The 21,406-nt window shown below is 48.9% G+C and overlaps 1 protein-coding gene across 1 annotated transcript in view; it reads left to right on the top strand.

Annotated features, from left to right (window-relative positions):
* Positions 1-21,406, top strand: part of MYO15B (myosin XVB) — a 45,537-nt gene that overhangs the window by 17,713 nt on the left and 6,418 nt on the right. Inside the window, exons 27-57 of the mRNA XM_053995070.1 lie at positions 3,388-3,445; positions 4,971-5,101; positions 5,209-5,304; positions 6,872-7,107; positions 7,188-7,366; positions 8,092-8,164; positions 8,562-8,768; positions 8,817-8,923; positions 9,115-9,212; positions 9,394-9,481; positions 10,815-10,925; positions 11,071-11,165; positions 11,744-11,965; positions 12,449-12,545; positions 12,892-13,089; positions 13,341-13,530; positions 13,648-13,738; positions 14,277-14,484; positions 15,894-16,009; positions 16,553-16,612; positions 16,850-16,925; positions 17,407-17,525; positions 17,729-17,847; positions 18,252-18,393; positions 18,526-18,637; positions 18,966-19,126; positions 19,388-19,500; positions 19,607-19,670; positions 19,909-19,981; positions 20,341-20,417; positions 20,795-20,871. Of these exons, the coding sequence (XP_053851045.1) occupies positions 3,388-3,445; positions 4,971-5,101; positions 5,209-5,304; positions 6,872-7,107; positions 7,188-7,366; positions 8,092-8,164; positions 8,562-8,768; positions 8,817-8,923; positions 9,115-9,212; positions 9,394-9,481; positions 10,815-10,925; positions 11,071-11,165; positions 11,744-11,965; positions 12,449-12,545; positions 12,892-13,089; positions 13,341-13,530; positions 13,648-13,738; positions 14,277-14,484; positions 15,894-16,009; positions 16,553-16,612; positions 16,850-16,925; positions 17,407-17,525; positions 17,729-17,847; positions 18,252-18,393; positions 18,526-18,637; positions 18,966-19,126; positions 19,388-19,500; positions 19,607-19,670; positions 19,909-19,981; positions 20,341-20,417; positions 20,795-20,871 (3,794 nt within the window). The remainder of the gene's footprint in view (positions 1-3,387; positions 3,446-4,970; positions 5,102-5,208; positions 5,305-6,871; positions 7,108-7,187; positions 7,367-8,091; positions 8,165-8,561; positions 8,769-8,816; positions 8,924-9,114; positions 9,213-9,393; positions 9,482-10,814; positions 10,926-11,070; positions 11,166-11,743; positions 11,966-12,448; positions 12,546-12,891; positions 13,090-13,340; positions 13,531-13,647; positions 13,739-14,276; positions 14,485-15,893; positions 16,010-16,552; positions 16,613-16,849; positions 16,926-17,406; positions 17,526-17,728; positions 17,848-18,251; positions 18,394-18,525; positions 18,638-18,965; positions 19,127-19,387; positions 19,501-19,606; positions 19,671-19,908; positions 19,982-20,340; positions 20,418-20,794; positions 20,872-21,406) is intronic.

The following is a 21,406-nucleotide window of genomic DNA, read 5'->3' as shown; positions in this document are numbered from 1 at the left end:
GGTCACCATCATAGCCTCAGGCCTGAAAAGTATAAACAAAAGTGAATTGGGGGAAGCAAACTGGGGGAATGTGACTTCGTTACCTGAAGCTGTAATTAGACAGTTAACCTCTGATATGCAAAAAGATCAAACTTACGTCTGTCTGAAAAACTGACCATTGTCCATCTTGGGTGTGGCCTCTGCCAGGCTCCTGCACTGCCCAAGGTGTATCTGTTGAAGGCTTTTAATGAATACCTACTTTATTCTCTAACTCTGTGTAGCCTCTGTTCTAGGTAGCCCCTCCAGACATCACTCCAGGCTGCCCTACATGAGACAAGAGCTAGCTCCATCTGTGGTCTTCAGAGCTGCTGTTCTGCTCAAGCTGTAAGGAGTCATTCATCTTGCTTTTTCTGTTGCCCAGTTCAATTACTGATGGTGACTGAATTGCAAGATTTTTTTCAGTCCACGATGATCCTCCCCCAATCCCTCACAGATGCCTCAGGCTGCTCAAGCCCTTGGCCTCTTGGAAATCAGCTAGGGTGAGAACAGGATGGTAGGTTTTTGAGAAGATGGAAAATAGTGTACAGGAGAGAGAGATGGTTCTGTCAAATCGGTATAATGTATTCTGCACAAACTACTAAAATAAAATCGGGAAATTAAATTATTGCACTTGAAGGGTAAGGGCCGTTTTCTTATTATTAAAGGGCCATTCCCTTACTATTAAAATAAATCTGGAAAGAGGAAATTAGACCACTCATCCTTAGAGTAGCAGTAACATCTCATAGCTGTCAGCTTTACAAGGGCAGGACCCAGCACAGCTCCTGGCATGGCTGAGGGCATGGTGGGGCAGAGGGTTAAGGATAGTGGTGTTGAAACCTGCAGAGGTGCCTCCTCTCTTGCCATCTCCAGCACAGCTTGAGTTTCTGTTCTGTTTCTTGCCCTTCCCACTTGGACAGGATCCAGATTTTCTTTCTCCCAGGTAACCACAACTGTGTAGCTCTTTTGAATCTGTTTCTGTTCCTTCAGTGTTTGTTTGCTGAGGTCTCTGTACATGCAGTAGCAGCAGCAAAGGTCTCAAAGTTCACCTGCTGCAAAGTTCCTCCTTTCCCCACCCTACAGCCCTGCCCTTTGGACTTTAGCTTGTCACTGTCTTTCTCAGCCCAGCCCTCATAAACTCCCATGTAGTCACAGTGCTCTGCACCACTGACAGGCAGGAGAGGGGCAGAGAAGGAGACAGAGACCCTCCTTCCCCATCTCTGAGCAGGAGTCAGGTGAGTGATGAGGCTGGGGAGCAGTAGAATGGATGGGAAAGGGCAGAGCTGTGAGGGAGTTTAGCTTTTGGTATCCCTCCCACCTTTCTAAAGGATTTCCTCTCCATGGACAAGTTCATCTGTCCTGTTCAGGCTGTTATCAGGTGCTTTGATGCTGAAGGAGGTGGGTGAATATTTCTGGCAGCTGCTGGGTGCTTTTGTCCTGAGCCACATCAAATGCTTAGCAAGGGAAGGTGTGGCAGGATGCTGGGCAGGTGCTGGAGGCTCTTGCTGTTGAATTGTATCATGAAGGGCTGGAGGTGTTTCAGCAAAGCTCAGGTCTTTGCCTGGGCAGCCTCTTCCCAATACACTGTGTTGGAGTCCCAAGAAGGCTCTGTAGCTGTTCTGTCATTTTATCTGCTGGAGCAGGACCATCTCCTGGCTACCCTCAGCATCTGCCCCCAGAATAGCTGGAATTTACTTCATACACATATCTTCCCACCCTCTATTCCCTTTTCATCTCCTAACAGCAGGAGTTAGAGGAAAGGAAACAAAGAAAGAGCTTCCTGGCCTTTGGTGACACAGAGAATAGTCCCAGCCAAGGAATGGTGAGTTGTCAAACGGTCTGGGAGGGTCTGAGATCAAAAAAATTAGTTTCTCCAGGTGTTCTCCCTCCCTTGTGCCTCCTCAGCCCAGGTTTGATGGGGAACAGCAGAACATCTAGAGGGGGCACACATGTGTCTGGAACCTGGTACAGATTGCAGGTTAGATGGTACAAAGGGTTAGATGGTATAAAGGGCCTTCTAATACAGAAATATCTCGTTAGTTCAGTGTTTCCCATGCTCTGGGCACAGCCAGGCATTGTCAGCCAGTCCTGAGTTAGAGCACTGTGTTTGCTCACAGCACTGGACCTGGTCTTCAGAGGTGGAGAGAAGACTATTTTTGGTGATCATTTTCTATTGTGAGGGGTGGGAATGAGACACTTCTGCATAAATGTATTAACAGAAGCTGATGTAGAGGAAGGGATGTATTAAAGGCTTTATAACACTTTTAGCCTGTATCAACACTTCTAACTAATGCCATTATTGATGTGTCTAGTCTGGACACACATTTGCTGCACTGTCTGTATCAAGGGAATCTGAATTGATATTATCCACAATTCTGTATAGATCTGTCAGTAACAAGAAGAAAAATTAGCCCTGAGTGCTCTTGTATCACCTGCTTCCTCAGGTGTGGATCCAGAACTGTGGAATTTCACAGTCCACTTCCTGAATACACCATTGAAAAGACAGATTTGAAGTCAAGTATCTTATGAGCAAAATCAAACTGATCAAAAGTGCTGTGAATCTGTCTTTAAGTGGAGAGAGATGTCAGAAAAATGTGCTGGTGACAAGAGGCTTTACTATGCAGATCCTAAAAGAAACACCAAAAAAAAAAAAAATAAAAAGAAACTAAAAAAACCCAAAGGCTTCAGTTTTGTGACTTTGGCTTGGTTTTACAGTGCCTTAATCTGAGTCGTTCTGTCTGAAATGCCCTGAGCTGACTCTACATGCAGCGATGCTGACACACTGTGTTGTATTGGCCCATCTGCTGCCTACCCTGCAGCAGTGCAGGGTACAAACCAGTGAAAAATCAAGACTCATTGGTCAGATTCTCATCTGGATTACCCTGGTAGAGATCTGAGCTTTCTTAGGAACTCCAACATATTTCAAATATGAGAATGAGGTCTCATTTTATGCTGTAGCACTTTTGGATACTGAAAAATCACAAGAAAACTGTCAGGAAAGTGCAGGAGGAAATGGCCCTTACCCTTCAGGTGCAATCTCTACAATGCAATATGCCACACTTGATAGGAATGAGGGATGAGTCAAAGAAAGCCAGCTTTCCTGTCCTTCCCCTTGTGGCAGTTGATTTTTTATTTAGGAATTGCTCCCCTTCCCCTCCTTTGATGACCTATGTCACACAGCTGTGTCCGTGCAATACCTCCCTATTTGCAATGGTTCTGAATGTTGTGGAGGCAGAAGTCACTGCTTTGGCTCAGATGCTCCATCCCTGTCCTGGCAGCTTTTCCAAGGCAGTTTCACCCAGTCTCATCTCAGGGGTTTTATGTTTTTTCTTCTCTGCTGGCAGCCAGTGACTGATCTCTTTCTCTCTCCAGGACGTGGGGCTGCTGGAGATCCCTGCAGAGCTCGCAGCCCTCCTGCACTTTGTTGAAGGTGAGAAATCCTCCTCCTTCCCTCCCTTTCCTGCATTGTTTCACAGAGTATTTCCTTGTTTATATCAATGTATGTCTTTTTTCTCCCTGCTGCCTGTCATTGGGCTGGATTTTATTCATTATCATTGCAGTGTAAATATGATAAAGGCAAATGGTACCATGGATGTTTTTTCCTGACACAGTAGGGAGGAAAAGCAACTTGGGCCAGGGGGCAGCACCAATTTGAAAATCAGTATCTTTGTTAATTTTTCAGCTCTTCTTTTGAACTGGGCTGGTAGAACTGATGACAGGGATGGTCCAAAACTCTGGTCAAAGTTATGTGACAGCAAACTGTTTAACGAACTCGGGTCTCTGGCAGTGATGAGTATCTGGGGTGGAAAAACTTAAACCCATCTTTTACCTGCTCTAAAATCTTTAAGGAAATTGAAGGGGAAGAAAACTATGGGTTTGACAATTTCAAAGAAATATTTTTAGGTTTCATTAAAAAATATTACCTCAAAATGAAGTTTAAAATAGAAGGAAGGAGAAACAGGGTAACAGCTTGATTTTGGAACAATGTAACAACTTATCAGTCCAAGGATATAACAATATCGTTACTTAAGGATGTAACAATATAACAAATTGCATATGTATTAATTAATCAATTTAGGGATGCACCAATCGGTTTTCGTATCACCAAAATACCACTAACTGCAATAATTTCACAAGCTGTTGATCTGACCCTGAGCATTAGGTTTTGGGCAGTTGTGTTTCCTCTGCAGCTCTCTGTGCAAATATTTAAGCTGCAAATAGGTTGAGGCAGGATTTGCCTCTCTCTGTCTGTGTGGTGTCAAACCCAAAGCCAGCTGTGCCTGTGGCCTTCTGTGGGGGACAGTAAGGGAGACAATCAGGCAGAAGAGTCTGGTGAATTGGAGCAGTCTGTGCTGGATTCCCAAATAGCTCACATTTCATGGCACAGCCCTCCAGGAACTGTCAGCTGGTCTAGTGAGCAATGTAAGCCAGAGGGGCTCAGGGAACAGTGAAACTGTTGGAAATGAAAGGTGATGGGATGTAAATGGGGAGGATTGGAGAGCATCAGGGGACACAGCTAGAGAGAGAGGAATGCACAGGAGCTCTGCTGCACTGAGAAATCCCTTCATTTAGTGGTTTGCTCCTCTCTTATCCATGAGAAATCCCTCATTACAAAGACCTCTCATTTCCTTGTGGACTGGGCTGTTGTCAGCAGTATCTCTGTGTGGGCTCAGCATTTCCTGCCTGTAAATGCTGCAGAGCAGCAGGTGAGTGATGAGTCTGGGGAGAAGAGTCTGAAAGATCAGAGCTGTAAAGTCTCCCTCCTGAAGGGAGTCCTTGTACTCTCAGGGAGGTGAGGCTGTCCCTGCTGGGGGTCTGAAGTAGCAGGGCTGGGCTGGGTGTCCCTGCAGCCAGGTCTGGTTCAGAGGCTCGGCAGGGTGAGGTGCAGGTCAGCCAGGAGCTGCTGCGTGAATTGCTTGTGTACTGCCACCACTCCAGACCTCCTTCCCTTGCAGGTCGACACCAAGCACAGGCCAACCAGATAACTGAGACACAGCCCCCAGAAATCAAGGTCAAGGATGACCTTTCCCTCCCACCCACCATCAACAGCTATCCCTTCTCCTCCTTCGTCAAATCACACTTCCAGGTGGGAACTCTTTTTATCTCTCTTCACTGCCTCCCCTCTGGGCAGCCACACTGGTTTTAGCAACACCAGGAGCAAATATTTCTATCTTTTTTTTTGTTTCATTGTAGAAGCCAGATTTCCCTGCCCCTGGTCAGCCTCTGCAGCACCCCTTAACCCACCTGGATGCTGAACACCAGGAGAGTGCACTTGAGATAAACAAACTGGTAAGAGACGTTGTTCTTGACCTTGCTGAAAAACAGGTGGGCACAGACAATGTTTTGAAGACTTTATACAAGAAGTTGCTGGTGGTGGATGCTATTCTTACAATACATGGAGGGCTGGAAAAGCAGAATAAATTGCTCCTTCTAGGCCCTGAAGCAGCCTGACAGAGATCACACACAGCCCCTTAAGGTTGCTGTGTTTTTGGGGAGGCACAGACCAGCCACAGACCACTGGGATCAAAGTGAATTGCCTGCTGCTGGAGGCTGAGAATTTGGCAGGGCATATAGGAACAGGACTGCTAAACTTTAATATCCCAATATTCCAGACTCCGTAGCAATGATAAGGGAAGTCTGTCTTCTCAACCACCTACTCATCTGTCAGTCGTAAAAAAGTTTCATTTAACCCAGATCTTTTCCATGATGTGGTTTATAGCAAACATCTCGATTGCACCTCAGGCTCACAGATGTGTCAGTACCCCACAGGGGACAGTGAACTGTTGTTTAAAGGCTGGAAAAGGGCAGGGACTTTGTCATCAGGAAAAGTACACCTGGAACCACACCCTCACGCTGTAGTGTTTGTGTGAAGGGGATGGTGCTAGTTCATCTCTGTGGATGTGAAACATATATTTCTTTATATTTCTTCTTTAAAATGGTTGAAAATAGAATGAAACTCCAGATATTTTCTAAGTAAATCTAGTAATCTTTTTGGGAACTACATGGAATTAAAATAAGCCCATTAAGAAAGTTAATACCTAAAAACAGTCTTGTTTTGTCCTTGTGATCCCAATTATAGAAGAGCATAAGCTTCAATAAAATCTTGTGAATAGGATTGTGTTTAAGCAGAACACTATTATTTTTCTAAAGATCAAAGGCAGTTTTTCTCCCTTGCTAATGAAGTAGGGATTTGCTGCAAAGAATTCCATGAGAACTAAACAACCACCATCCCCTGTTTTTCTCAGTGAATCTCTGACACACTTGGTACCATCAAGTGTTTTTAGAAGTGTTGTTATGCTTAAATGTTCTTTACAAAGCCATCCATTTTAGAAAAAAAAAGTAATTAATGATGTATTGAAGTGTAGAGGATGAAAGAAATCATTCTGTACCTAAGGGTAAGAAATACAAACTAAAAAAGCATTGAAGACGTTGATATGCATAGTCAAGAAGCTGAATCATTCAGTGACTGTGTTGAGACACCACATCCCATAGTACTTGGTATAATATTAACTGTTCCAAAGGCTTTTAGACACTCAGTGGGCTCAGTAGCAAGTATCCTATGGTAATTTTCTTGTGTGTCTAAGCCCTGCCCGAGGGGAAATATTTTGCCCTAGACCAAATTCTGAGTCATACCTCAGAAGAGACTGAAGTCACCCTGACTTTTAGTCAGGATCCAATCTCTATAAACGTTGCCTCCCAAATTGCCCAGCACTTTGGTGGTGCACAAAAACCTGAGGACAGACCCCAATCTGGTTGTTGGCTATGGAGGCTCCTGGTGTCTCCAAGTCCTTAGACCACAGTTTGGGACAGAGGGTTACAGCTCCAGTTCTCTCTTTCTTGCCCTGGATGCTTGCAGATTTTGCGGTTCATCGGTGACCAGAGTCTCCGTGGCTGGCAGGAGGTCCTGCTGGGCAACTACATTGCTGGGAGAGGTTTGAGCGATGCTGCTCTGCGCAATGAAATCTTCAGCCAGGTGGTTGCCCAGACCTGGAGGAACCCGGACACAGAGCACAGCCAGCGAGGCTGGGTCCTGATGGCCACTCTGCTGAGCTGCTTTGGCCCCTCACCAGCACTGGAGAAGCCACTGCTGAAGTAAGAGGAGAGAAGGCCAAGACAGGCTTGCAGAGCGGTTTAGAGGGATGAGCAGTGCTACATGCAGGTCCTTCTCCTAGGTTTGTGTCAGACTATGGCATGGAGGGCTACAGCGCTGTCTGCCAGCGCAAGATGCTGACGGCAGCTCAGTGCACAGAGACAGAGCCTGCACGCTCTCGGGCTTACCTTCCCACCCAGCTGGAGTGGACAGCAAACCAGAGGAGAGGGAAGATGGTGCTGGATGTTCATACCTTTAATGGTAACTCAGTCTTCTGCCCTCCTGCTGTCTTTTAGTCTCTAAGGACTTTTCCAGTGCAGAAATCAGCATTTGGGAAATAATTCCCTCAACTAAGTAAAGTGGATCAGAACACTGCTTGCTGGTACAACCATGGGGAAACAAGCATCTGAATTTAGACCCAAAACTTGCAAAGTCTGGGCATGGTGGGGCCTGCTTCTCAGGCTGAGGGATGAGATTGTCCTGGGTTTGGGCCCTGCTCAACAGAGGGTTTTTTCAGGCTATGCATCTCTACAGGGCTGCTATCCATGTCAGCCCATGCAGCAGTATTTGTTACAGGGACTTTCTGCCCTTCTCAAATATTACCTCAAGCTGCCTCTTGAGCAACTAGCAGCTCTATGAATTGAACACAGAACATCCCTACTCTGGCTCCTTGTGAGTGGAGTGATCCCCAAGCAAACCAGGACACTGCAAGAGTTTTCACCTGTCAGGTTGGAAATACCAACCTGTGCCATGAAACAGATATTTTGGATGTGAATGTGTTCATGTGGAGCCTTCCATGAGCTTTCAGTCCTCAAATGCCAGAGTCTTAGCTCCACTGCCCTGTGGCCCTACTCCACAGCCCTGTGGCGGTGCTCAGGAGTGTGTGAAACTTTCCAGCTGGGCTCTACCTGTGTCCCATGGAATGTGGGTGTTGCTTTGGGTCCTGCCAGGGAGGCTGTGGGTGTTGACTTTGCTCTCTGTGCCAGAGGAGAAGTTCTCAGCTGAGGTGGAGTCCTGGATGACTGGGGAGCAGTATGCAGCCTGGATCCTGAGTGCAAGGTACTGCCAGAGGATGGGAGCAGGTCTGGGGGTGTGTGACAGGCTGTCACCAGCTCTAAGGTTCAGCCTGGTTTGGTCTTCAGGCTGAGATTGATATGGTCACATGCAGAATATTCACTTCTTGCCCACTCCAGCCTGTGCTCCCTCCTTCACCCTTAACATAACCCTCAACCATAAACAGTGGGCTTCTTTAGGAACAGAGGAGCCACTGGTGTGATCTCTGAGAGCAGCTTCAGAGAACAAAAAATTGATAAAAAGGACAAATCTTGAATTATTCTAGTTGATTCACACCCTAAACCTAAAGGACTTAAGCCAGGATAGACAAGGAAAGAAGAAACTGAATGTAATGTTTTCCTTCCTCTCCTTTTCCCCTGCCTGCCTCCCCTTCCTCTGCCAGGGGCTGTGACAAGAAGACTCGAGGGTGGTCTGTCTCCATGTTCACTGGCAACACATGGCAGGACCTGCTGGGCTGTGACTTTGTGCTGGACCTCATTGGAGAGATGGAGGAGACCAGCAACTTCATCAGCTCCTCCCAGGCCCCCACTGAGTACCCCATCATTCCAGAAAGGGACAGGAGCATTCTCCAGTCCTCTGACCTGGACATGTGAGCCACCTATTCCTCCTGCCCCATCACTTGTGGCCCATCTTTCAGCACTCATCTCATTTTCCTCTTCAACAGGATCCCTCCTGCTCCAGGTATCCAGGCCCCTGCCTTCCCCCCACCCAGCCTGCCTCCAGAACCTATTGGTCTCCATCCAGGTGAGCTTTAGCCCAGGACTGTGGCTGACACTGGGAAGGGCCAGATGGGCCCCAGCCAGGGCATCAGGGCAGAGGGGGAGTCAGGTGATTCTTCTTGTTGTAGAGCTCCACTCTGAAACATGATTAATAGAGACTGGAGGCAGGGGAATGTTTCTTACCTGCCTTGTCACCAGACTTCTCTCTGCTCCCAGATCCAAGGTTTAGAGATGACCTGAGGACCCCTGTAGGCTTGGATCACTATGTGGATGATCTCTTCAGCCCTGTGCTGCATCAGGGCTCCAGAGTATCTGTAAGTGCCCTGATGTTCCCTCCTGCCTCCTCTCTGCAGCTCTCAGTCCCTGTGAATCCTTCAAGTTTTCCCTGCCTATTCACTGCCCCTGCTCAGCTCAGACATGCCTTTGAATGTCTTTCCCTCTGGGAAGTCTGTCCTTCCGAGCTCAGATAACTGTTTTGGGCTTATTTTGATCCAGGATCTGGAGAACAGGGAGATTCTCACCAGATGCATGAAAGGAGGTGGGAAGATTGGACCCACACAGAGAGGAATCTTTCCTTCTACAGGTCTGTAAGGGCATGGGGACAGCTGGGAACACCTGGGACTACATCACCTTCAGTGAGCACAAGTCAGGGAGCCCCTTAAATGCTAACTATTGCATGTTCAGCTGGTTCATGCAGAGCACTGGGATTAGCACAGGCTGCACTCCTCCTAGGTGAGACAGATGCTTTGCAGAGGTGTTAGATAAGGGAACTGCTTTGTTGTGCTTGTAATTTGTCTTCTGAGCTGGCCTTGGGGTCAAGGCAGCAGGTAGCTTGTTTTTGACCCAGACCACTTCTTCCCTAGACAAATATCTGTAAGTCATGTATTCACCTTCTCTTCACCCCATGCTATCACAGAGCAGTTGGTGCCTTTATCAGGGGTGGTTTTAATCTTTTTTATTACTTCCTTACAGAACTTTCCATCATCTGTAGCTATTCTTTGGGTTAGTAAGTCTGAACCCTGAAGAGGTTCTGATTTGTGTATTTGGTTTCTTTACTTTTCCTCATTTCTGTGGAGCTAAGACTGGCCTTTGCAGCAGGGTGGAGTAAAACACCAATATATTAATGGCACTGACAAATCTGCATGGGTAGGAACACACCCAGCAGTCTCAGAAAGGTAGGAATATCCAATTCAGTCGTTCCTGAGACAGGCACTACTTCTGGCTATTGGAGAGGCTCTGGGGCACGACAAGCCCTATTACAGATCACTGGCCTGAGGCCAGTTTGTCACTTACGTGGCCTTTTAGATGAGTGAGGTATATGATGATCATCCCAGGGCCATTTTCACTGGCGAGGACATAATGATTCAGTAGATTTGTGCTGTGTGCTGACTCCTCTCAGCTGAGTCTGCCCCCCACACCCCTTACTCTGCTGGTTTCACACTCAGTGGGGTTTGTTTGTGGCCCGATATGGGACTCAATTGCTGGGAGCAGAGGAATTCCTTTTTCCCCACAGCTCCTCCCCATGACACACAATGCCATCCAGGCCAGGGCTCGTTGTTCATCCAGCCTTGCCACTCACTGCAAAGATACCAGTGTGACAGTCCCAGCCCCAGAGATCTTTGTCCAGTGCTCAAGAGAAAGCCTCTGTAATCATACACAGGCAAGAATTATTTATAAGCTTAATAGTGAAGAATGGTGGTGTCCAAAGCTAGGCTGCAGAAACAGAATCTGGATACTGCTATTTAAAATCTGGCAGGCCACACATTTTTCTTAGGTTTCCTTTTTCCACCTGAGCTTTGCTGTGTCCTGCTGTGGTTGGTGCATGTGGAGAGCACCAGAAGTGCTCTCTGGGGTTGCTCAGGATATTCTCATTTGGGATTCTCCAAACCACTGTTCACTTGGTCTTTTGCCTCTAGGCTTGTCTGGAATGACTCAAACACCAGTTTACCAGCCCATGCCCTCCATGGTGGGGATGCCAGCAGCCATGCCCATGATGCCAGGGGTTGGTGGGGTTTCACCTATGCCAGGTAATAGCAGTGTTTCTGTAACTGCAGAGGGGAGGGGGTGGAAGGGGGCTGTCAGTGATGCCTGTGCATTTCAGTGTCAGGTGAGGGGCTCAGTGGGGAATGTTCACCTGTAGGATTTTGAAGTTGTGTGTGTTGTCTTCCACAGCCATGGTGATGCCCCAGCCCGTGGTTCCAGCTGTAGATCCCAGCCAGCTGGCAGCACAGCAGCAAGCCTTTATCAACCAGCAGGCCATGCTCATGGTGAGTGGAAGGGCCCCAGGAACTGGGGAAGAGCCACACATTGGTGTTTGTGCCTTCGAAGGGGAAGCCCAGCTCTCCTCCTCTTTGGGCCTGCTCTGTGTCACTCTCTGCTCACATGCTGGGGTGAACTCTATTTTAATCCCCACTATAAAGTGGGGATTATTTAAAACTGCAAAACTGAGAACCCTCTTTTTGCCCCTTTGTGTCTATGGGGACACCGAGGCACCATCAGTGAGTGAGGACCAGGCCCTGAGAAGATTCAGCTGTAATTCCCATGGGGCTTTAAGCTGGGATTTGCTACAGATGCAGGTCTGCAGTGTTCTGCTTTCTGTGCAAAGCCCTCTGAGTACATGGCAGTCCCAGGCTGGCAGCTGAGCCTTTGGGGGTGTTAGGAGCTCTGCATCCTTGGCCGGGTGGGAGAAGACTCCCTGGACATGCCTTGTCCACACACTGGGAAATTTGCCGTGCACTATGTGGATGTTTTGGGATTGATTAACAGTGAAAAAACAGGACAGCCTGTGACTCATGGCTGGGTTTGTATAGTCTAGAGCTCATGGGCATTGCAATTCCTTCCCCAGGCCCAGCAGATGACCCTTCAAGCCATGAGCATTTCCCAGCAGCAGCAGCAGCAGGAGCTGCAGAAGCAGCAAAAGTCTCTGGAGAACTCAAGGCCAAGAGTCTCAAGCCCAGCACAAGCCTCAGCCCCAGCCACTTTCCCAAAACCCAAGAAGCCTTCCAGCAGCCAGGCTGCTGCAACACCATCAAGGTCTCCAGAGCCACCAGCTAAGGCAAAAGAGCCGGTATGAGAAACAAACAGTGGATTTGGTTTGAATTCCATGTCTGGTGTTTGCTCTGCGTCCATCCGTGTGTGGCCGTGGTTTGGCAGAGAGGAGAGCAGAGATTTATGCTTCCTGATGATACTGAGACCTTTCAAACTCTGCTTGCTGAGTCCTTAAGGATCACACCTCAGTGGCTTTTGCTCTGTGGAGGTTTGGCTGCAAGGTTGGCCAATTCATTTCCAGTTAAGCTGAATTTTTCCACAGGAGAATTAATTACTCTGAGTTCTTTATCTTCCAGCAAGCTGCATTGAGCCTCTAACATAATCTCCCTTCTCTGTACTTGGCTGAGAGTTCCTTGTGTTAGAAACTGACCTATTGGGACACTCCTGGATGTGGAGAGGTTCTAGATCAGAACAGTTTGAGACAAAATCACCCCTGAGCTGAAGAGCACTGCAGAGGTACTGCTGGCTGGTGCTAACTAAACAAGTTGTGCACTGTCTGCAGGATTATGACTACATGGAAGAGGAGTTCTCCAGCAGTGATGATGATGACTGTCCTCGGGAAACCTTCCAGCAGAAGAAAGAGTACTTCCAGAAGATGGGTGAGCATCTGCTACTTTGGGAATTTCACTCATCATAACACCTTGCTCTGCAGCCTTCCTGGCATGCCCAGGTGTTCTTGTCTCCCTGTCTGGAATCCAGCTAATCCCTGCAGGAGCTGCTGGTGATATGTGTACAGGAGTTTGGGGTTCTTGTTCAGCTAGCTACAGTTCAGATTGTGAGCTGTTGTGGGGCCAGTTTTCTAGAAATCTCTGTGTATGTGACTGCCACATTCTCCCTCACTCTAGAAAAGAGGTTTTTGCTGACTGAGGCAAGAGTGAGAACTGTGCCATCAGTGCCAGGTTTTTGGTGTGGGTTTGACTAGCTCAAGTCCCCCTTTCTATACAGGAGAGCAGCACATCCGAGTGAAGAAAGTCAGACCTAGCAAAACCTGGACTCCTCCAGCAAAACCCCAGCCAACAGAGGAGGAGGAGGAGGAGAAAAGAGAGGAGCTGGAGAAGAGGGAAAAAGAGGAGCTGGAGAAGAGGGAAAAAGAGGAGCTGGAGAAGAGGAAAGAAGTGAAGCCTGTCCCTAAACCAGAGCCAGGTAAGATGTTATGCAGTGGAGAATCAAGCAGGTTGACAAGGAAGAACTTTCCAGGAACATTGGGCCAGGATTTAGGCAGAGGAGGAAAGGATCTGATTCTTCTGGGAGTCTGCATCTTGACAGGAGAGGAAAGAGGAATGTCAGGCCATTGCCAGTCAGCATCAGAGGGAAAGAAAGTGAAGGTCAAGTGAGATAAAGGGATTTCTCCTGTGTCTTTGCTGGTCTGTTGATAAAAGCTGTCACCCCAACAGCTCCTGCTTCCCCTCTGCCACCTCCTGAGCCAAGGCCAAAGAAGGAGACACCAAAACCAAAGAAGGAGCCGCCAGTAGTGAAGCCCTCAGGCCCTGAGAAGCTTCCTGCACCCAGCCGTGAGATCAGGAACATCATCAAAATGTACCAGAGCAGACCAGCCCCCGAGCCCCAGCCCATCCAGCCCACCAGGTGAGAGTGTGGGATCCCCTCTGTGGGCCAGAGGGACATGGGGGTTCTCTATCTCAGCTCTGCCACATGGCTCCATTGTGCCCAAACCCCATAATGCTGTTCTCTGTTCCCTTGCAGGAAAGTAACCAAGCCATTTATAAAGAAGAACGACCCCAAAAATGAGGCTCTGGCCAAGCTGGGAATGATGAACCCCTCACCTCAGCGATCAGTGAGTTCTTTACTCTCTGGTTACTTCAGGAGCTCAGCAGAGAGAGCCTGTCCATCCCATTTCCAGCAGGCTGGGATGTCCCTGGTGCTGCAGTAGCAGCAGGTGATTTCTGGCTGGGTTGTGAAATAACTGGGAGCTCACACCATGGTCCTGCCCATCCTAGACTGAGTTCCAGTCTGTAAAGTCATCTGAGGTCCTGAAGAAAAGGCTCTGGAGTAGCAAGTCCTATTGTGAGATGCTAAAGGCTGATCTGGAAGCAAGCAACTCATGTTCTCCATGTTTGGCACCAAGGCTTTGGCTTGTTAACGTCCTTTTTTCCTTTCCAAACTGGAGGTTTTGATCTCAAATACTTGGTCCTCTGGGTTTGGTTGATCATCTCTTTGTAGATTTTGTGTTGATCTAAAGGCAGTGGTGGGCTGTTCACATAGATCTTTCTCCAGGGGTGGACTGCTGCCCTAGGATGATTTAGAACAGCAGTGTCAGGACAGAGCCCAGGAATGCAGGGAAGGACTGGCTCAAATGTTTTGCTGTCTTGCAGCCATCTCCTGTGCCACAGGAGAAGAAAACACCTCCACCTGTCAAGCCCAAGCCAGGCCCAGCTTCCAGCTCTATCAAGGAAAAGCAGTTGCCTCTCCTGTCCGTCTTCAAACCAGAGGATGCCCCACCAGCTGCCCAGGCCCCTCATGCTCCCCCTCTTCCCCCACCAATGCCTGAGGACCAAGGCAGGCAGGAATCCACAGGGAAGGGTGAGTACTGGTTTCACCCATGTGGGATTTGCTGGCAGGGCAGGGAGGGGATGGGGCTGGAATCAGCCCAGGAGAGTCATGGCACAGGTCATGGCACAGGCAGTGTGCCAGGGACTGAGTGAGCTGTGTGAGACCAGGGAGATGGTGCAACGTCATCTGTGAGCAATCAGAGATGTCGCAGTTCCAGCCTGGCCCAGCAACCAGCGTGGCACTTCCCAGCTCTTAACTCTTCCCTTCTGAAAAATGCAGCTAAAAATAGAAAAGTCCTTTTATTGTTTACCAACAGCATAATTATCAAAGTGGCAATTAGTGGGTGGACTTTAGACCAGGGAGGAATGGGAAGTCAGGTCTTTCACCTTACAAATCTCTGGAGGGATCTTAGAGACAGGCTCAGGAGTAGAGAATGTGTCTCAGAGGGAGGCTGAGCCTGGGAGACCTTGGACACATAAAGAGTGTTTGGATGCTGCCCATTTTAAAAAAGTAGAGCTAATACTTAGCATCAGTAGTTTGGAAGTGTTATTCAGTCTTAGTTTTGCCTTTGAATTTCAGTGTGAGCCTGAATTCATTTTATACATTGGATACCTGTACCAATGTATTTCAAGCTGTTTAAAATTCTCATCAGCATCACATTTCATAATCTGCAAGGAACAGTCAGTCAAACACATTACTGAAGGACTCCATCCTGCAGCAACTTCCCTGGTATAAAATAATTTCCCTGTTAGCTCCTCCTCTCTTAAAAAAAATATTCTTTAGGAAGTCCTGTGAAAGTAAATCAAAGTAACTGGATTAGCCTGAAAAATTCCTTCATGCTTTGGAATAGGGATACAGAAACAGCTGAAGTATGGGAATTACTACATTATTTGTTTATGGACTCTGAAATTTTGAAAGTTTGAAGTGCTTAAATGAAGACATTCCTGCCTCATAAAGTAAGAACTTAGAGCAGTTGCCTTCAGACTGAGCCTGTCTTTAACACATCTGCAGAGACACAATCTGGTGCTAGTTTTGGGTGCCCTGAACCAGAAACTTGCAGCCTCCAAGCTTAGGGGAGAACTTTTATGTTCCTCTGAAACCTTTAGCAGCCTGTTTATAATGACACAACGTGAAACCTGTGCCTTCAACCTCAAGCACTGGGGGAGTATTCTGCGTGGGAGGCTGAGCACTCCCTGTGCCTGGAGTGTTTCTGTTCTTAGCAATGAACTTTGTGGCTAGACAGTGGAAGTGTAAATGCTACCAGAAATTCTGGGAATGACTGGTTTGTGCTCACATGAGCTGGTCACTGACCTTCAGGAGATTCCCTGACTGGAATATTCCATCAGGAACTGTCCCCTTTCTCCTGGTAGGTCTTTGGTGGGTGGAAAGGACCTTGTAACCCTCGCAACCCATCTTCACTGCTTTTTCTCCCCATGCAGACTCTGCTGTGACAGTGGCAGGTGATGATGGGATCAAGACCCAGCTGTACAAGCTCACCACCAGTGTCAGCTTTTCCTATGTCGACCCTGCCTGGAAAATTTTTCTGCGCAAAGAGGTTCAGTTCCTTAGCTGAGGATTGTCTGGGGGGGGGGCGGGGGGAGCTTGTCCCATCTTTGGTTAAAATGGGTTTTTTTGGTCATAGGTACTCAATGCAAGATAAGAGCACAAAGATAATTCTGGGATCACAGACACAGGAGTTGGAGGCAGGGGATCATGTCATGGGGAATCTGAGTCCTGCTCTGCCTTACTGACACTTGTGTCTCAGTTTCTCTACCTGTCCTTTCCTCCCTCTGTAGACTACTGAGAAATCTAGAACTGAATTTGTTGTTGCCTGGTGCTTTCCTGTTAATATAGTACAAATGTGTTTAAAATCATGTATTGGAGAGTGTGTTAAACTCACCAGGGTACATCCCTTGGTCTGACTCAGGTTTTGGTCCTTCACTCCCGGTCCTTCTGTTTACATTCACAGTGTCTCCTCCCTGCCTGTCCCTGGAGAGGAACTCACTCCTCCCTGGCAGCAGGGCATATGGATTGCAAAATATCCCTGGGGAGCTACTTCTGCAATATCTGTAACACCACTAATGCCCTCCTCTTGCAGGTGTTTTACCCCAAAGAAAATTTCAGCCACCCTTATTGTCTGAACTTGCTGTGTGAACAGGTAAGCACTGGAGTGAGTGTGGCTCAAGGCCAGTTGTCTCTCTGGGGACAAAACACTGCATAATTACATTGCATGAGTTACCTTCACTTCTCTATCCCGAGCAATGCAAGTCTCTTCCCCAGATCCATCCAGTCCCTGTTCACTCTTCTCTGAGACTCAATTTAACAGCCTCAGATGCTCCAACACAGCCAGGTGTGGCCTTTGCAATGGAAGCCTCTCTGTTCCCTTCCTCTGCAGATCATCCGTGACACCTTCTCTGAGTCCAGCTTTCGGATCTCCAGGGAGGAGAAGCGCAAGATGAAAGACCTGCTGAGTAATTAACAGCCCCATCACCCCTTCCCCTCTGTGCCCATCCCAGCTTCTAGTCTGGAATGAAAAACGACCTCCAACCCTTTCAGTCAGTACTTAGGGTAGAGGAGAAATGTTTGTCACCGCAGCAGAAAAGCAGATTTGTAGAGTGCAGTGTAGGAATATTTGTTTATTCCAAATGGCCCTGAAATTTCTGTGAGCCAGAAAAACTTAGTTCTGAAATGTTTATTGTGGGGAGAGGAAACTGAAGCCCAAGGATAGGATTTTGATTTGTTTCAAATTCCAACTGTCATCTCTGACATGATCTTCATGGAGGAAGGGATGGAAACCAGTAGTAGACTGGTATGTGCAAGTGTCCTTTCTCCTCTGCATGTGATTTGCTGTGCTGTGAACACAGAGGGACTACTGGGAATGAATCCCTGGGAAGAGGGAGACTTGGCCACCTTTGTCTTTCTAAGCAAGTAACTGTTTTGTAACCCTGCTAGTGGAGTTCCGAGTTGGCAACAATGCCCAGTCCATTCAGGAGGACGGGATAAAGAAGAGGATTGTAGTGGCTGCTCGGGACAACTGGGCCAACTATTTCTCCCGCCTTTTCCCAGTTCAGGTGAGTCTTAATTCTCTCACCAGACCCCTTAGCTGTGGCTCCAGTTCACTCTTTTTGTCCCCCTGCCTGGCCACACTGCAGTGATTCTGTACCTTCCATACCCTGCAGGGTTTCACACCTCTTGTGTGGCATCTCCTTTCCCTGGTGCCACCTGTGCAGGTGGGACGGAGCCTTTGGTTCTCTGTGCTGCACTTCCCTTACAGGGTGAAAAGGGAAGTGATGTGCAGATCCTGGGTGTTTCTCACCGGGGCATGAGGCTGCTGAAGGTGGAGAAAGCAGCTGGATACCATCCCGAGCACCTCAAGATCCTATGCAGCTACTGGTGAGCAAAAGGGCCCTGGCTGCTGCAGGAGGACAGTCTGTGTCTGGCAGGGTGTTGGAGGCAAACTGAATGGGGGAGCTGAAAATTCCGAGTTGTGCTGTGCTCTCTAGGATTATCCTAGGCCAGCTGTGACTCACTGACCCTCCTTTTAATGACTCTGGCTTTTCCTTTTCCTTCCTACCTTGAGCTTTGCTTACAACAAGTGAGCGCTGGGGGTGAATCAGCTCCGTGTGTCATCACAGGGAGCTCCTCAGGGTGAAAGCCATGAGCAGCTGGAGGAAGGCCAACATGGAGAATGTTGAGGGATGTCTCCATTCCCAGTCCTTAGAATGGGCTCCCATCCCCATGTTCTGCATCCCAAGCTCTGGCAGAAGGAGCCTGAGCACGCTGGCTTGTGTTCCCAGCTTTGCAGATATACTGTCAGTGGAGATGAAAGGCAGCAATTCCCTGGAGTTCTCCCTGAAAACAGAGCAGCTCATCCTGCACTCTCCGAAGGCTCCATGCATCAAAGCCATGGTGGAACTCTTCATGCAGGAGCTGAGGCAGGTGAGGCAGCTGGTGTGCAGTAAGGAATGAAGGTGGTTTCCCAGATGAAACTCAGAGTGTCCGTGGGATGACATGATCCGAGCCCTTCATATCCTTGGGACGAGATCTGACCTGGCCGTGGCCTTTCCCCAGGACACCAACTATGTCGTGGCTCTGCGTAGCTACATCGTGGATGACAAGAGCCTGCTCAGCTTCAAGAAGGGCGACCTCATCGAGCTGCTGCCCATGCAGGGCGTGGAGCCAGGTGAGGGGGTGTGTTGGGATTGGCAGGATGAGGATCAAGGGCCTGCTGGACCCATGGTGCCCAGAACCAGAGGAATATAGGGTAGGCTGGCATCATCAGCCTCCAGCTCTGCCAGACAAGCCTTGTCCCAGTTGCCTCAGTTATAGGAATATATGTTTTATATATCTATATCTACATATATATATATATATATATATATATATATGTTTCCTTAGGATACAGGAAAACTTGGTGAGTCTGGTGCTCTCCTTCACCAGCAGAGAGCTTCAGTGCTCGTTTCTCTTGGCAGCTGCCCTGGCTCCTGACCCTTTCTCTGTTGCTTTTCCAGGGTGGCAGTTTGGCTCCACCGGTGGCCGCTGTGGTCTCTTCCCCACCAGCCTGGTGCAGCTGGCTCCTGCCATTGACTACCTCACCACCAGCATGGACAGACGGGGAGAACAGAGGAAGAGCATGAGAGCTTCCCCAGAGAGCAGAAACACCAGCAGGGAGGTGAGCAGTCCTTGGGGAGGACACCCAGGGGACATGGCTGGGTTCTGTGGGAGCTGCCAGGGTGGGTCCATGTCTCTGGTAGTGTCTGACCTCTGAGGGCAGAGGGAAGATGATGAGTGCTTAGTCTTTGCAGATGAGACACTCAAAGCCATCACAGTGTTGGAGGGGAGGCACCACACACAGATGAGGCCTGGCAGCTGAGAATACACTCTGCAGTTCCTCAGCTAATGTTTTAGGGTGGGTTTGGTGGTGTTCCTGCAGAGTTCTGTCCTTAGCCTGACACCAGAAGCCACCAGCACCATGTTAGTCCCTGCTGGTGACCATTACACCATGACTGACTTTGCCACCAGCTACTTCCGAGAGGCTCAGTCCATGTGAGTAGCCTGTGCTCCTTCCCAAACAGGACCTGGGTAGCCTGACCCACACCAGGCTGTTTCTGGGGGTATTTCTTGGACTGCATGTTCCCTCTCCTCTGTCTAGGCAGGGCCTGAAGGGGACGTCTGTTGAGAAGAAGAATGTGGCTGACCTGGTGCGGCACACCAAGGTGAGCTCAGCCTCTCCCCCTGGCCACAGCCAGAATCCCAGCTCCAGCACTGCCTCTGGCTGTGTCCCCACATGGCCAAAGAACAGATCCTTGGCTGCAGTCTCTGGACAAGTTTAGGCGTCTCCTACTCTTCAGTGCTGCCTGTGGGATCCTGGCAGCTCAATGTCTGGTGCAGCCTGCAGAGCACAGCTCTGTGTGAGCCACAGCCCTGGTCTATCCCTGTGTTCTGGCCCTGTAGGTCCCAATCCAGGCGTCTTTGCTCCGGTACTCTGACAGTGAGCTGAACGAGCTGGCTACAAGGAACTTCCAGAGTAAGGACCTCCCTGGGACACAGCACAGCAGAGGGGGGGAGTGGGGTGGCCAGGGTGGGCACACACAGACCTTATGGGGCTCAGTGGGAGTGGAGGGCCCCTTCTGCAGTTCTGGGAAGGCAGGAAGGCATTTCTGCAGTTCATAAGCCCCTCTGTGCTTGCTGAAAGCTTCCAGCAAAAGGGACTTTGCCTTGAGTGCTAAGTGTCCCAGAACACTCTGCCTGGGCTTTGGGCTGACTCCACATGTCCAGTGCAAGCCTTGTAACAGCAGAGAAGTTTTCAGGATATTTGCTTGCCCACTGCCAACCCCATGGCAGAACCACCCCATCTCAGACTAAAGGCCAGGCTTTGCCTTGCAGCGCTGATGAGGTTCATGGGAGATCGGCCAAAACACAAGCACCAAGCTGAGGTCCAATGCATCTATGAAATCCTTCAGGTTTGTGAGCTTCCCCTGGAAAAAGTGCAGAAGCACCAATGGGAATGGAGGGCCAAGACCTTGCTGGGAAGGAAAAGAGCAGGGAGAGCCATAATAGCACCTCCTACATGAGGAAGGGAGATGAAACAGATTGTGGGGAGGGTTTGCATGTAAATGGTTTCCCTGGATATCGCTGTCTGGATGAGAGCACAACCTGCCTCTGCTCTCTCTTCCTTTGAGCCTAAATAGCACTAGGGATCAGAAGGCTGCAAAGCCCAAACTTTAAGCCAAACTGGCAGAGGTCTGAAGCTGGGAGAGGAAGGGCACAAAGATGACCTGGGGACATCTCTGATGCTCTCATCCTCTCTCTGATGCTGTTTTCTCCTCTCTGGATGCAGCTGTGCAAGGAGAAGGAGAATTTGCATGATGAGATCTACTGCCAGGTCATCAAACAGGTCACACACAACCCTCAGCAGTGAGTACCAGCACTGCCAGCTCCTGTGTGTGCACAGCTGGAGAGGAACCATCTGCTGCAGGGACACCAGGGCCAGGGGAGAGGGTATCCCCTCACGGTGGGTTGTCCCCAGCTGCTCCAGTGCTGAAGCTCCTGCTGAGCACTCAGGAAATTTGCCAGCCACTGGGGCTGGCATTTTCACTTTAGTAGATATTTTTCCCTGTATTTCTGGCTGCTGATCTATCTGGGCACAGTAAACGTTCCTGGTGGCTCCTGGTCAGGTGCTGCTCAGAGTCCTGATTTCCTCCTCTCAGCCTTGGGGAATTGATAAGCACCAGTCAAGGACTGGCTTGGCCCCACACTGCCCTGGGAGGTGGCCTTGATTGTTCCCTTTCTTTGCTTGCTGTTGGAATAACTGAATCAATCTCTTACTCAGCACAAGAAACCTCTGACCAAGGGCTGACACCTCCTTTTCTGCCAACTGCCAGAGGTGTTCAGAAGGGCACAAGCTCACTTTGAGCTGCTCAGAGCAGGAATTTTCTTGTCCCAAGTCCTT

This window comes from Vidua macroura, chromosome 19 (genome assembly GCF_024509145.1).
Source record: "Vidua macroura isolate BioBank_ID:100142 chromosome 19, ASM2450914v1, whole genome shotgun sequence".
NCBI classification, from domain to species: domain Eukaryota; kingdom Metazoa; phylum Chordata; class Aves; order Passeriformes; family Viduidae; genus Vidua; species Vidua macroura.
Note: the sequence above shows the minus strand (reverse complement) of the source record. Positions and strands in the feature narration are given on the sequence as shown.